This window comes from Bombus pascuorum, chromosome 16, assembly GCF_905332965.1.
Source record: "Bombus pascuorum chromosome 16, iyBomPasc1.1, whole genome shotgun sequence".
In the NCBI taxonomy this organism is placed as follows: domain Eukaryota; kingdom Metazoa; phylum Arthropoda; class Insecta; order Hymenoptera; family Apidae; genus Bombus; species Bombus pascuorum.
In genome coordinates, this window is record NC_083503.1 from 2,763,799 (window position 1) to 2,778,008 (window position 14,210).

Below are 14,210 nucleotides of genomic sequence, written 5' to 3' on the forward strand. Positions count from 1 at the left end.
CTTTTGTCCACCCATAAAATGTTCAAAAAATATATTTTTGTTATTATTTTGCGTATTATTTTATTTATATTGTTGCTCTTGTTATGTAATAAACTAGGATAGATAATAAATAAATACGTCAAAAAGTTTTTTGTTTAAATCAATTTGTTTAATAGTTATAAGCATTTGTATCATAACAATCTTGCTGTGCCAATACTTTTGTCCAGCACTGTATCTATTTAAATAATACCACAAGATGATCGTGATCGTGACAACGTCCACATTAACAGCCGGTTTTAAAGTCTAGAGTCGCGTTAGTACACATAGGTTATGACAGGTCACGGTCGTGTATACAACCGTGGAATAGGTAGTACACGTTAGAATATAACCTATAAAAGGTGTATAACACGTGAGTAAAATCGAAAACAAAATGAGTTTATTTGTGATAAACAGGTATGTTAAAATGTCAAAAAATATAATACATATGTGTTAAAAAACTTAATCACTGAATAATAAATTTAGTCAATTAAACTATATAAATAAATATTCAACTACTATATTAATCGTACTCGAGTTTTTAGTTCTTCCCATAGAATATTATTAATATACATATTCTATTTGTTAATAGATATGAGGGTGAAAAAGAAGAAACGAAAAATGAAAGGAATCATTTGTCTGAATTATTAAAAAGAATAGAAGAACGTAAAGTAGAAAGAGCTATTAAAACTAATCATCAAATACAGGGAAGTAGTTCTCAAAATGCACAAGAATTGAATCATAAAAAGAAAAAGAAAAAAGCAGAAACCCTTAATAAATGTTCAATAGAAAATATTAATTTGAATGAAAATAGTATATCGAATGACATTAAAAGAAAGGCGGAAGTACATGTTTCAGAACATAGAAAGAATAAAAAGAGGAAATATAGCGAAGGAGGTTCTAATGAAACAATTAAAACTGCAGATAAAACATTGCAAAGTGAAAATACAGATAATCAGGATAATGAAATACTTGATAAATCATCAGACCCAAATGCAACACAAGAAAAAATATCAGGGCATAATAGCGATTTCATAATTTTGGGTGCAAAAAATAAGCGAAGGAAGCGTGAAGTTAAGAGAATTCTACCAGAATGGTTGGCTAATCCAGAAGTCATATCTATTGATTTAAATAGTGGTCCAACCTTGGAAGACATGAATTCAATTCTAGATTATAAGCTTATTGAAGCTTTAAGAGCTAATGGGATTAAGAAATTATTTCCTATACAAGCTAGTATGGTATCTTGGATATTGAGGTGTAATAAAGACAGGCAACAAAAATGGTGGTTAAGGGATACATGTGTATCTGCTCCTACGGGCAGTGGTACGAATGTACAAGTTATTTATAGCAAACTGAAAAATTTACATTCTAGTTTTGATACTTTATTTATTAACAAAACACAATGTTAAATTCTAATTATAATTATTTTCTATTCCGAAAAGAAATAATTTAAGAAATTATTTTCTCTTTAGGTAAAACTCTAGCGTATGTTTTACCAATTGTCCAGGCACTACAATTTCGTCTTGAACCAAAGGTGCGCTGTTTAGTTGTTGCACCCACACAAGAATTAGCTATGCAAGTATACAAAGTGATGCTTGCATATACTTCGCATACAAATTTGAAAGTTGGTTTACTCTCTGGAGCATCAGCATTTCACGAAGAACAAAGAACTATTCGAAAAGAGAGTATGTGTTTACAAATTTTAAGAAGAAGGTTTTATTTATATTATTTATAAAATACAAAATATCCTCTATAATTGTTATATTTCAGATGATAGAGGGGAATATATCTCTCTAGTAGATATAGTGGTTGCCACGCCTGGACGGTTAAAAGACCACATATTAAAAACTTCGGGATTTTCATTGGATGATATGAGATTCCTTGTAATTGATGAAGCAGATACAGCTGCTGACTGGTTGGAGTATATCCCCGAGCCTCATTATCATACTCCACGATTAACACTTTCCAACTTACGTTCTAGGTTAGTTTTTAGTTACAATTTAGTTACAATTATCATTTACCAAGATGATATGTATTAATATAAAGTTGTATTATCTGATATTAAATTTATAGTAATGCATTCATTTTTAAATAGTAAAATTCCAGCACAAAAATTACTATTCAGTGCAACATTATCGCAAGATCCAGAAAAACTTAATCGGCTTGGACTCTTTCACCCAATACTATTTACGTCTGTTTTGGTGACAGGCAAGGACGATGATGTAAATTTAGATACAGAAATGGTTAATTTTATAGGGCGTTATACATGCCCAGAAGAATTAAAAGAAGAAGCAATAGAATGCGAAGCTGAACATAAACCAGTAGCTTTATATCAGTTAATAATCAAAAATATCACTTTCAAAGTTTTAGTATTTACAAATTCTGGAGGAACTGCTCATAGATTAACTATTTTACTCCAATCACTTTTATCTAAAAAGAATATAGTGGTTGAAGAACTTTCTGCACAACTTGTATCAAAAGAACGTGAGGATATACTTACGAAATTTACAAGCGGGAAAATTCAAATGTACGTTTTGTTTATAATTTCGTTGAAAATTATGACGAATATTTTCTAAAAATTGTGATATAATTTTATTATACTTTCAGACTTGTATGTTCAGATGCATTAGCAAGAGGTGTAGATATTCAAAATGTACAGTTAGTCATAAGTTATGATCTTCCAAAACATATCAACGGTTATATCCACAGAGCAGGAAGAACAGGACGTGCAGGTAAATCCGGTACTGCTGTATCTATTCTGACACCCAAACAGGTTAAAATATTTAAGCATATGTTAAGTAAAGCACATAAAACAATACCACGTGTTGAAAAAATCGAAGTAAGTGGTATTCTAAATGAAATCGATTATTCGATTCATATTGATAAATTAAAACATGCTCTTGAAATAGAGAAACAAAATAAGTTATTACGTGTAAAAGCTGTTAAACGAAGTTATCCAGTAACTGCAAAATAAAAGACATTACTTTCTGTACAAATGTTGTTAAATAAAAATTAATTTAACTGAAAATTTTTACCTATAACTGAAAAAATTCATTGTCTAATAAATGAAAACCTTTTTCGAACCTATAGAATCCACTGAGTGATCCTATTCCAAACACGAGTCCGAATACAGAGTTGCTCTAATATCTCTAGTTTTGAATAACAAGAATTTTTATAAAAACACGTGATTTGGTTGATGGCCAATATTTAAAAGTGCGCAAGACACTAGCTGAACGATTTAGCTTTAAATAGAAATAATATTTCTGATATCGATATAAAAAATTGTTAAATGTTATAGTTCCAAGTGATTGTAAATTATCATCGAAGCTTAAAAGGAATCCATGTGCGCAATTTCTATGTATTATTTTTTTGAAAAGTTCTTTATCTAAGACGAATTTTTTATACTGTATTCAATTCTATAGACATTTCTGGAAAAAGAACCGCCCAGAAAAGATGTTAGAATTGTTTTTAATTCGTACAGGTCGAAAAAAAGAATATGCTGAGAGAGTATGTATGATATTTCGTCGCCATGTTACTATTGCTCGTCCGTTTCGTATTATCGCGTTTGGAGCTACTTTCTTCGGAAAAATCTCACTCGCTCATTTTCCGCTCGAAAACGTAGTGATAACTTTTCTTACGCTGGGTTATTGCAAATTCTTGACCCCAAGCACAGATACGGGGAACATTATACTATACATATATAGATTGTTAAAAATCACTTACATATAACTACGGCACTGAGAAATTAAAGTTGGCGACTGATTGATATGGTGGCAAAACATTATATACAAGTATGCTTACTCGTATGTACATATATACAGTGCTGGACAAAAGTATTGGCACAGCAAGATTGTTATGATACAAATGCTTATAACTATTAAACAAATTGATTTAAACAAAAAACTTTTTGACGTATTTATTTATTATCTATCCTAGTTTATTACATAACAAGAGCAACAATATAAATAAAATAATACGCAAAATAATAACAAAAATATATTTTTTGAACATTTTATGGGTGGACAAAAGTATTGGCACAGTAGAATATTTACGCTTATAACTAATTACATAATAAACTTCTAATATTTTGTTGGCAGTCCTTTTCTTTTAAGGACTTCCTTTAATCTTCTTAATTATAACACTCGATCAGTGAAACTGGAGACTTCAGTTATTAAACAACAAAAAACCAAGAAAGAGTAATAATGTCTAGAAAAACGAAAGAAACCACAATTGAAGAAAGAAAAATAATATTAAATTTATATAAGATGAATAAATCTTACAACGAAATTGCACAAATCATAAACAGAAGTCGTTTTACTGTGCGTTCAGTCATAAAACGCTTTAAAAGTGAAGAAAATCTAGAGAATCAAATTAGGAGTGGTCGCCCTTCTAAGGTAACAATTCGAGAAAAAAGGAAAATCGTAAATATTGTAAAGAAGGATCCAAAAACTAATTCGACTGAAATTGCTTCGATGTTAAAAGCTGAGTGTGAAAAAGAAGTAAGTACCAAAACTGTACGTAGGGTATTGAAGGATGCCGGTTATTCTGCCCGTGCAGCACGAAGAAAGCCCTACATCAGTAAAATAAACCAAAAGAAAAGAGTGGAATTCGCGAAAGAGTTTGTTACGAAAGATACTGATTTTTGGGAAAAGATCATGTTTTCAGATGAAAGTAAGTTTAATATTTTTAAATCTGACGGCAGAATATTAGTATGGCGAAAACCCAACACAGAGATGGACGAACTGAATCTGCAAGCCACCATGAAACATGGGGGTGGTGGTTTAATGGTGTGGGGATGTATGGCATCATCGGGTGTAGGAGAACTTATATTCATTGATGAGATAATGGATAAATATGTATATTTAAATATACTCAAGCAAAATCTTTTGAAAAGTACTCAAAAATTAAACCTCCCCAGGGATTTCTATTTTCAGCAGGATCGAGATCCTAAACATATGGCGTATATTGTTCGTCAGTGGATAATATATAATACTGCCCACACATTAAACACACCACCTCAAAGTCCCGATATGAATCCCATTGAGCACGTGTGGAACGAATTGGAAAAAAGAATTAGGAAACATAATATCACAAGCAAGTCTGAACTGAAGAAAGTTCTTCTGCAGGAATGGAGCAATATTGTACCTGAATTCACTAAAAAATTAGTCCACTCGATGCCCAGAAGATTAAAGGAAGTCCTTAAAAGAAAAGGACTGCCAACAAAATATTAGAAGTTTATTATGTAATTAGTTATAAGCGTAAATATTCTACTGTGCCAATACTTTTGTCCACCCATAAAATGTTCAAAAAATATATTTTTGTTATTATTTTGCGTATTATTTTATTTATATTGTTGCTCTTGTTATGTAATAAACTAGGATAGATAATAAATAAATACGTCAAAAAGTTTTTTGTTTAAATCAATTTGTTTAATAGTTATAAGCATTTGTATCATAACAATCTTGCTGTGCCAATACTTTTGTCCAGCACTGTAGGCTTTACGGATGCCACTGCTCGCTTTTGTTCAGCCGCCTTTTCGTTGCGCCAGGGAACAAAGGTCGCCTCGTACAACGTAATAAGTCGACATGAAAAGTGATCCGCGCTAACAAAGAAATATCGCAATGCGATACGAAATTGAGAGCTTTCGCCTTTGCTCTGTTTCCTTTCTATCCTTCGAGCTTCGTTACTCTTACGAGCAACGACTCTTTTCAAGTACAAGTGGAAGCTCGGTAACCGGCACCTCAGAGAACAGCGAAGATCTTCCAGTTACGGACCAATACGACCGATCAATGATCGTCATACAGCAAAGTTGTAGAAGTTTCATAAACAGAAAGTAGAGTCAGATGTAATACAAAAGTAAATTGCGAGTCTGCACACGTGGCAAATAATTCGAGTCGAGGCAAGTTTCACCTCGCAGCGAACAAGAAGAAAACGAAGAAAATTGTACCAATGGAAAGAGAAGAGACAGTGTCACGAAATTTTCCTTTTTACCATGTGGCACGCCAGATGTGACGGTCCTTGCGAGATTCCCCGTAGTCCGGACGCCAAGACCTATCTATTGTTCTATTAACTCGCAACAGGCCTAGGAAGACGACATAAACCGAATCTGTTCAGTTTCAGTTTCCTTCACGTAAACATTTTCGGTTTATGTTTGTTGCACGCTCTTACCTAATACGGAGAAAGCGGGTGTCTGGCAAGATAAGAGTTTTTCCACGAACAAGGATGCCCACGAGCCATATCTAGCTCTCCTTGTCTTTACTACCTAATTCATTTACCAATGGGCATCGCGGATCGTTACCCTCACTTTTCCACCAAAAAGTGTGGACAACGAATCCGCGTTCTGAGTTCCAAAGGGAACATCCACACCGAGCTTTCTTCTTTGATGGTACGAGTCCGTTCAAATAGTTCTATTTCTAATTTCAATCCAGTTACAATATTGGCCTCTGTAATAAAACACTAAGTCTAAAGAATAAAGACTATACCGAACTCAACATTTGTGTAATTACTAAAAAATTACGTGACAACAGCATGGGACAACCAATTTGTCATCTTACGACACACGGCATAGCTGTGCCATACAAGTTCGACACTTACAGAGGCAGCGGCGATGCAAGTTCGACACTTACAGAGGCAGCGACTACTTACAGGGGTATACTTTGGCCTGTAGAGGCACGGCTACTTTAAATTTGAGCTGCCGAAGTAATTGAACATGTATTATAGAGGTTTCCAATTGATGGAATTTACAGTCAGATACGTGCCATTCAATTTTCACGGATTTCTTGTCTCTTGTACAGAGTCCTGCAACATGCGATGCTTCGTTTTGTAATGTCGAAAATAAGCCACGATTATTCAACGATCGATTACTAAGTTTCTTTCATTTGGCTATCGTTGGTCGTGTTTCTAAGCGGTGGACTCTATTCTAACCTGGAAAATCGTCATACATTTTAACAACTGACGTCTCAAGTTTTCTTTATACAAGTTCGCAGAGGCGAACTTCTAATTAGTTGTGACAATCTACACGAAATTTGGACTACAGAAGTAAAATATCTCAGTGCAACTAAGTTTTATCTGAACCTACTGACAGCTTTTCTCATCGGAACGGAAAGAAATGAATGAAATTGTAGTCTTATAAAGGTTTTCAAAGTAGGAAAATCCTAGTAATGGAGATACGATTGCACGTGCAAGTATAACATCCGAAGAGCGAGAAATTGAACGTTTCTTTGAATTTGTGAGAGAAGCCAAAACGAGACGAAGCTGAGATACTTTAGTTTTTCTTTAGACAGAAATAACGTTTCTCTTCACTGGAACTTTAATTAGAACGCAGCAAGAGCTTTGCTGGGAGAATTTGATATCGTAAATCCTAGTTTAATGACGAAAGTTTGACCCATTGAAAAATGGTCAATTTATACAACCACAGATGTACCAGCAATATTTCCGTAAGATGAAACTCTGGTCGTTCTTGAACGTGTAGAATGAAATTTTTATATTTCTACAATTTCAAAATAAATTTTTTAACGAAAATGTTTGTAAAGAATAAAGTAAAGGCTATGGGGCATCGAACGATATTTCTTGGCGAATTATTATTTTTAATTTTAGCTGACAGAAGGATACAACTTTAAAAATGTATATAGACAATTGTGTCAACCTCTGTTTTAATATTACGAAAACTTAGGACCACGAAATTAGGATTTATAATCATTTTAAATTCTCAATTTATAGTCGCAAGAAAATTAAGTTTATAATTATGGCACTCTACGAGCGTATACTTCTGCCCCTAAGTACCCGGGCACTTACACGCAGGTTTCTGCCAATGAAGCGTCGCATTTTGAGATTCAATACAAACACAAATTATTAGACATTTGTCTCGTGTTTCTAAACGGGAGACTTTGTGCTAATCTGGAAAATCGTCGTACGTTTTAACAACTGACGTCTCAAGTTTTCTTTATACAAGTTCGACAGTTGCAGAGGCGAACTTTTTATCAGTTGGCCCGACACTACTTAAAATTTGGACTACAGAGGTAAAATATCGTAGTGCAACTAAGTTTTACCTGAACCTGCTGACAATTTTTCTCATGGGAACGAAAAGCAGTGAATGAAATTATAGAAACCTTATAAAGGTTGTTGAAGTAGCAGGTCTACACCATGAGATTGGTAACGGGACGTAATGGTTTGAGCAAATTCTTCAGTAGCTTGAACAATTTAGTTACATTTTCGCACAACTGAGATTCGAAGTAATCAATGACGCTTGTGACATTGTATTTCATCTGATCGGATTTCTCTGGATTATTTGTATAGACTCTTTGGAAAATCATAGGAAACAATCTGACAGAGTTAAGGATCACAATAGGGAATCATAATCATCTTAAAGATCATGATACGGAATTATATAAACGACCTTGTCAATCTTTGTTTTAACAATATGGCAAGTCAAGAAATGGGACTGAGTTTAAAATTATTCTCGTTGCTGTATGTGTGTATATGTAGCTGCTGTATACGCGATAATTAGGTTGCAAAAAAGTGTCATGTCCTGAGAAAACGTGTACATGAAACAAAGAATTAATGCAAAAACAATGGCTATGTTGCAACAGTAAACAAAAGTACATATACTAATAGTATATGTAGTTCCATAAGCACATATGCTATTTCATTATAGAATCATAGGTCAAGAATTATTAACGTAATAGAAGACCAAAGATATATTAAAACAATCAATAATTAAGAAGGAACAGTAAGCAAAAGTGCATATGCTCGGTATACATAGTCTCGTAGGCATATATGCTATTTAATCGTAACTGAGAGACATAGGTTTATTAATACAATCAATTATTAAGTTGGAACAGTTAGCAAAAGTGCATATGCTAACAGTATACATAGTTCCATAAACACATACCAATTCATCAAATCTGCTCGAGAAGATTTATCAAAACAATCAGTAATTAAGAAATAATAATTAGTCAAAGTTTATCAAAACAATCAGTAATTGATTGGAAGTATTGCATATGAATATTATTTGTATTAGTCATAAGGAATATCGTCGACATTTTATCTGAAAATCTTGCAATTGCTGTAGAAAATAAAAATTTTCCAATGCAAACGGTTAATACTCGAGTACGAACAAACTAAGAATATAAAAAATTAGTCGAGTATTCCGTATACTAATCTAAAACAACGTATCGCGTTTACTCGACTAAGAAACATTTGAAAAAATTAGAAAAAATTCTCATTGCGTTTCTTTCTCTACAGATTTCTTCAATTTTTCCAATTTCTCCGATTCTCCAACCGTGTTACTGCGAATCCGTGTTGTAAGAATAACCTATACCGCAATATAACCTGTTCGTATACAAATTTTTATATAAATTTGGAAAAGATTATTAACAAAAATTGTAATCATTAATGAAAAATGAGAGAATATAAAAATCTACAGAAATTTAGACGATCAAAGGGAACAACGACGAACGTAGAATTTTTAGTTAAATTTTGAAACCTGGCAACGTCCTGTCAATCATTTAGCTTAAAGCAGAGCTAAAAACTAAGTTTGACAATATTTGTTGTACACCGTATCTAAAACTAGGCAAATCTGTTTTATATAGGTTTCAGTTTTGAGAAATAATAATAGAATGATTAAAAAATATTTAGTGCAAGTATAAATTTCGCCAAGATCACGAAATAAGGTTATTTCTCCTATTAATCTACCATTTGCGAAACAATTTCTCTAAACCTTTTTCTTTTTTTTTTTAAATATCCTTCGCAAAGAACTTGAAACGTGAGTGAAGCAATTTTCAAAATGAATTATTTATCTCATTTCATAGATTTTTCACTATGGTAATAATTCGAGTAAAATTCACCATATACGTTAGAATGCGTAATTGAGACGACTGCGTTATTCGCGTTATAATAACGTAATATTGGGTTGGCAACTAAGTAATTGCGGATTTTATCATTAGATGGTATTGACAAAATCTGCAATCTTTTAGTTGTCAACCCAATATAATAATCCAACAACCTCCTTTCGACGAAGATCACGTGTTTCCTAGTGGAACAGCGTACCGCTTTTTGCGCAACCAATCGATTTCTTTTGTTTGTTACCACCGCCCTGCTCTCGTCTCGCGTGTCGTCTAAACTAAACGGAATCTTCCGGCTTATCGATCCACCTCGGATCGCGTATTGCTTTTCTACGAGTTCAATTTCCACGAATTACCAAGCCATTCGTAGTTCCATATTACGTGAAATTCCATCGAGAACCAACACTCTGTCCTTTTGTCTTCCTTTCTTTAACGCAGCTATGAAATCGAGGCACAGGTGTTGAAGCTTCTTAATTCGTACGAAACGTAACGAGCGCCACTTAACATTTTACCGACCGATAGCCGATCAATCGGTTTTGTCACCGACCGATAGCCTATTAATCGACTTTTTGTGGCCAACAATCTTCTTTGCTATATGAGCAGTAATTTGTTATTGAGTACTAAGGTACCTAACTCAGTTTTATACCAATTTGAAAAACGTACCGTTCGCGATGAACAAAAAGAATAGTATTGAAGAGTCTAAAGCCAGGGAGAATCTGCGCTGAGATGCCGGTCGGACGTGCGTATGCTGTTGAATCGCTAGCGGTCGGTAAAGTGTTAATTACGAAGGAAGCCGGCGCGCGCTGTCTGACTTTCTTGCAAGGGTATTAAATGTAACCGACAAGAAACGGAGATTTTTTAGTTTGCAAGAACAGCACCAACGATGATCTGATCTGGTTTAACGCCGCGTAATGATTAGACCGCGCGTGTTTCAACGTTTACGGTCGACTCTTAAAGACGCGAAAGTACAGATAACGGGGAGAAATATGCAGGCAAGCGCGTAAAATACGTGGAAAAAAGGTACAGTACGTTACTACTCGTGACACTATACGTTGTAAGTACGTAAGCGTGGTAGCGTTACTCGTCGATTATTTTTAAACGATGTTTCGTACGTGTACGACTATATAGACATGCGATGATCGGAAAATTGGCTGATGCGTATGTTGAATCATTATGAAAATCGAACGGGTGTAGAGTATGTGGCAGTAAAAATTACTCGACCAGCTGAAAGTGAATTTCTTTATAGGTAGATTGTAATCTGAATGGGAGAAACAAATTGCAAGCGTTTTTTTGGTTCGAGTGGACGGCCATATTTTCTTTTCTTTTGTCACTAACTTTTAGCTTTTAAGAGGTCAGTGTGAGACGTGCCTTGTTCGAATGAAAATTAATTACAGAGATTATTGCAATATCATGAATAATTACTTCTTCTAATTTATTGTCTATAATGTAATATATGTACGTTCCTTGTTATTTATATTTTTATTTATAATGTTTGTAAAAATATATACAACATGTATAGTGTATGATAAAATAATGCATATATTATATTATATACTATATTAATTTGTATGATATATATTATATATTTTTGCAAATATTGTATGTGCATTTTAATTATTTTATATATATGTTTTATATATATTTATATTATATATGTAATAAATGATATTAATAACCAATAACAAATATTTCATTATAGATAGACAATAGGTATAGAAATAAATAATTGTTGTTTAAACAAATATCTATCTACGTATTTCATTTCAATTACTTTAACTGTGTTAATTTGTATAAATATATTTTTTACTCTATTCATGGTAAAATAATGGATAATTTAAAACAGTGGATTGATAGCACAGATTGATGCACATTTCTGACGAAGAAATATCTAAGGAAGGCAGAGAAGGCAATTAAATGTAGGGAGATTTGGAAAATGTGAAAATTCGGAAAATTTTGCAACTAAACTAATACGAGCCCGCCAGCTATTTATTTTTAGTAATATGAGTTCAACAAACACGTGATATCCCACTGTACGATTACCTCAACATATGCTCAACATATTTCCCTTGAACATTATTAGTACGTTCAATTACTTAATGATACCTGACTAAGAAAATTATTTCTCTTTTTTTTGTATATTTTTCAATGAAAACCATTTTCTTCAAGTTTTTTTTAAATTTACATATTTTACTTTTTTATTTCTCAAACTTCAACTGTCAACCGTCGATATATGTTCCCATTTTAACCATCGTCAATATATTGAATCCTATTGTGCGATAAAAAGATTTTCTTCGAATTTCGTCTCAGCTAACCAGACGACTATTTGCAATAGAAATTATGGAATTACGAATTAGGAACAAATGATCAATTTTTTCAGGAATTATATCGCATCGTAGCTCCAGCGATCTTTTCTGATGCATCTACGTCGTATATATACCACACATTAACTAAATCGATTTACTGGACAAATTGAATATTTTTTTTTTAGGAATACGATAAAAAGAGAAGAAAAGAAAATACTGTCTTGTCTAGGGAAATTAGCAAATATCAGCTTTTTAGCTGTTGGAGAAGCGAGTGGAGTTCCGCTGACAAAATTCCAGCCAGACGGACAGAAAGAAAAGCTAAATGAGATAAATAAAAAACATTAATAGAAAACAGATAACTCGCTATCGTCGTTAGTAATTTTACTCTGTGTATAAATACAGACTGACTGAGTCACTGCAGTGGTCTTCGTTCGCATATTCTCGTACGCTGTAACGAAGATGCACGTGACAATGTAGCATCAAACGCTGTTGCTAATTTCTATGCCAACGATCCGAGTTGCAATTAAATCTGACACCGGGTATGTTGCTACCGTCAGTTTATTATTATCTTCGATTTATCTGAATTTATGATTTTGTGGAATGTTTATGTTTTGTTCTTCTTTCAACGAATTCGACTTCTCGCGTTCTCGTGTCAAGTGCAACTTTCAGTTCGAAGCGATCGGTGTTGCCAGGCTCGTTACGCGGAAACACATTACGGAAACAATAAATTTAGAATTAACAGCGGAGCCAGATCGTAAATAAGTTTTCCACGCTAAAATTAAACGACTTATCCAAGTCGGAACAGCAACACAACGGAACGATCGCCTGTTGAATGTTAAATACTTATTACGCGAGTATGTGTGTAACGTTTGGACATTTGCAGCATGCACATTCAATATTTGAATATCGTGCAAAGCTAACCTCGCCGTTTTCTAATCGTATCTCTGTTAAACACGAGATATTGATTTGCACGGACGCGAATATTGCTATGCATTTAACCGATAGGAATACCAAGCTTCTTCAATTACGTTATTACTTGTAATAATTTAAATGAATCATTTTCATTGTAAGCGTTGGTACTAAACGAAATAATGTCCAATTTTGATGGTCAAACAATATCCACGTGTATCTTATGTATATAATCGTAATTATAATACATATATTATATATAATACTGAATATACTATATATTATATATAATACTAGATGTAATTATATAGTATACTTATATATAATTATCATGCTCAGCATTACTATGTATAATAATGGTAATCACGATGACTATATACGCATATACCATATGTCTTTTCTAGTTGAAACAGCTGCTATTAAATGAATTAATGTCCATTTTTGGGGATCAAATAACCATGTATGTTTTATATGCATAATCGTAATTATAATATATATACTATATATTGTAATATATACTACATATAATACTAAATATAATTATTATATATATACTATATATTTCTTTTAATTGTAAAGACTGGTATTAAACGAAATAACCTTTAATCTTGACGATATAATAAAAAAAGGATATATACATTGCATATGTATATAAGGTACACATGAATATTATTCGGTCTTTATAATTAGTACCTGTCTTTATAATTAAAAAAAAGTAGATATATATAATATTTTATATATAATAATTATGATTACATATTACACATAATATAGTTATATATATATAATAAATGTGCTGATGTAAAATAATTATTGAAATATCGAATTTGCAAGATGTTATGGGCAACATAAGATTAACTCTGCCATGCGAGTACTCGCCAATATCTAATCAATGTAATTAAAAAATGTCCACTTTTTAACTTATTTAAACTATTCGTAACATTTGTTTTAAACGTAAACATATCGCATTCGCTAAGAAGAGCGCACCGCAAGACGTTTGCTCGATTCATCGTACGCAAACGACAGAGTCTCTGTTCGTCTCGTTGCATCTGTAGCTGTAGAGCCGAACAAACGGCGCGAATGGCATTAACTGGAAATTCTGTCGTATAATTAGAAGATGTAAACGACGTATGCGCGATGC

The 14,210-nt window shown here is 32.9% G+C and overlaps 2 protein-coding genes across 8 annotated transcripts in view; one reads left to right on the forward strand and one right to left on the reverse strand.

Moving 5' to 3' along the window:
• LOC132915230 (phosphofurin acidic cluster sorting protein 2) overlaps positions 1–14,210 on the reverse strand; it is a 183,667-nt gene that overhangs the window by 121,478 nt on the left and 47,979 nt on the right. The window lies entirely within an intron of this gene.
• On the forward strand, positions 259–3,043 carry LOC132915376 (ATP-dependent RNA helicase DDX51-like). Its single transcript, XM_060975179.1, has 6 exons — positions 259–432; positions 608–1,338; positions 1,488–1,700; positions 1,786–1,996; positions 2,111–2,542; positions 2,623–3,043. Exons 1-6 carry the CDS (start codon positions 410–412, stop codon positions 2,987–2,989), a joined length of 1,977 nt encoding a protein of 658 aa, XP_060831162.1. The 5' UTR covers positions 259–409; the 3' UTR covers positions 2,990–3,043.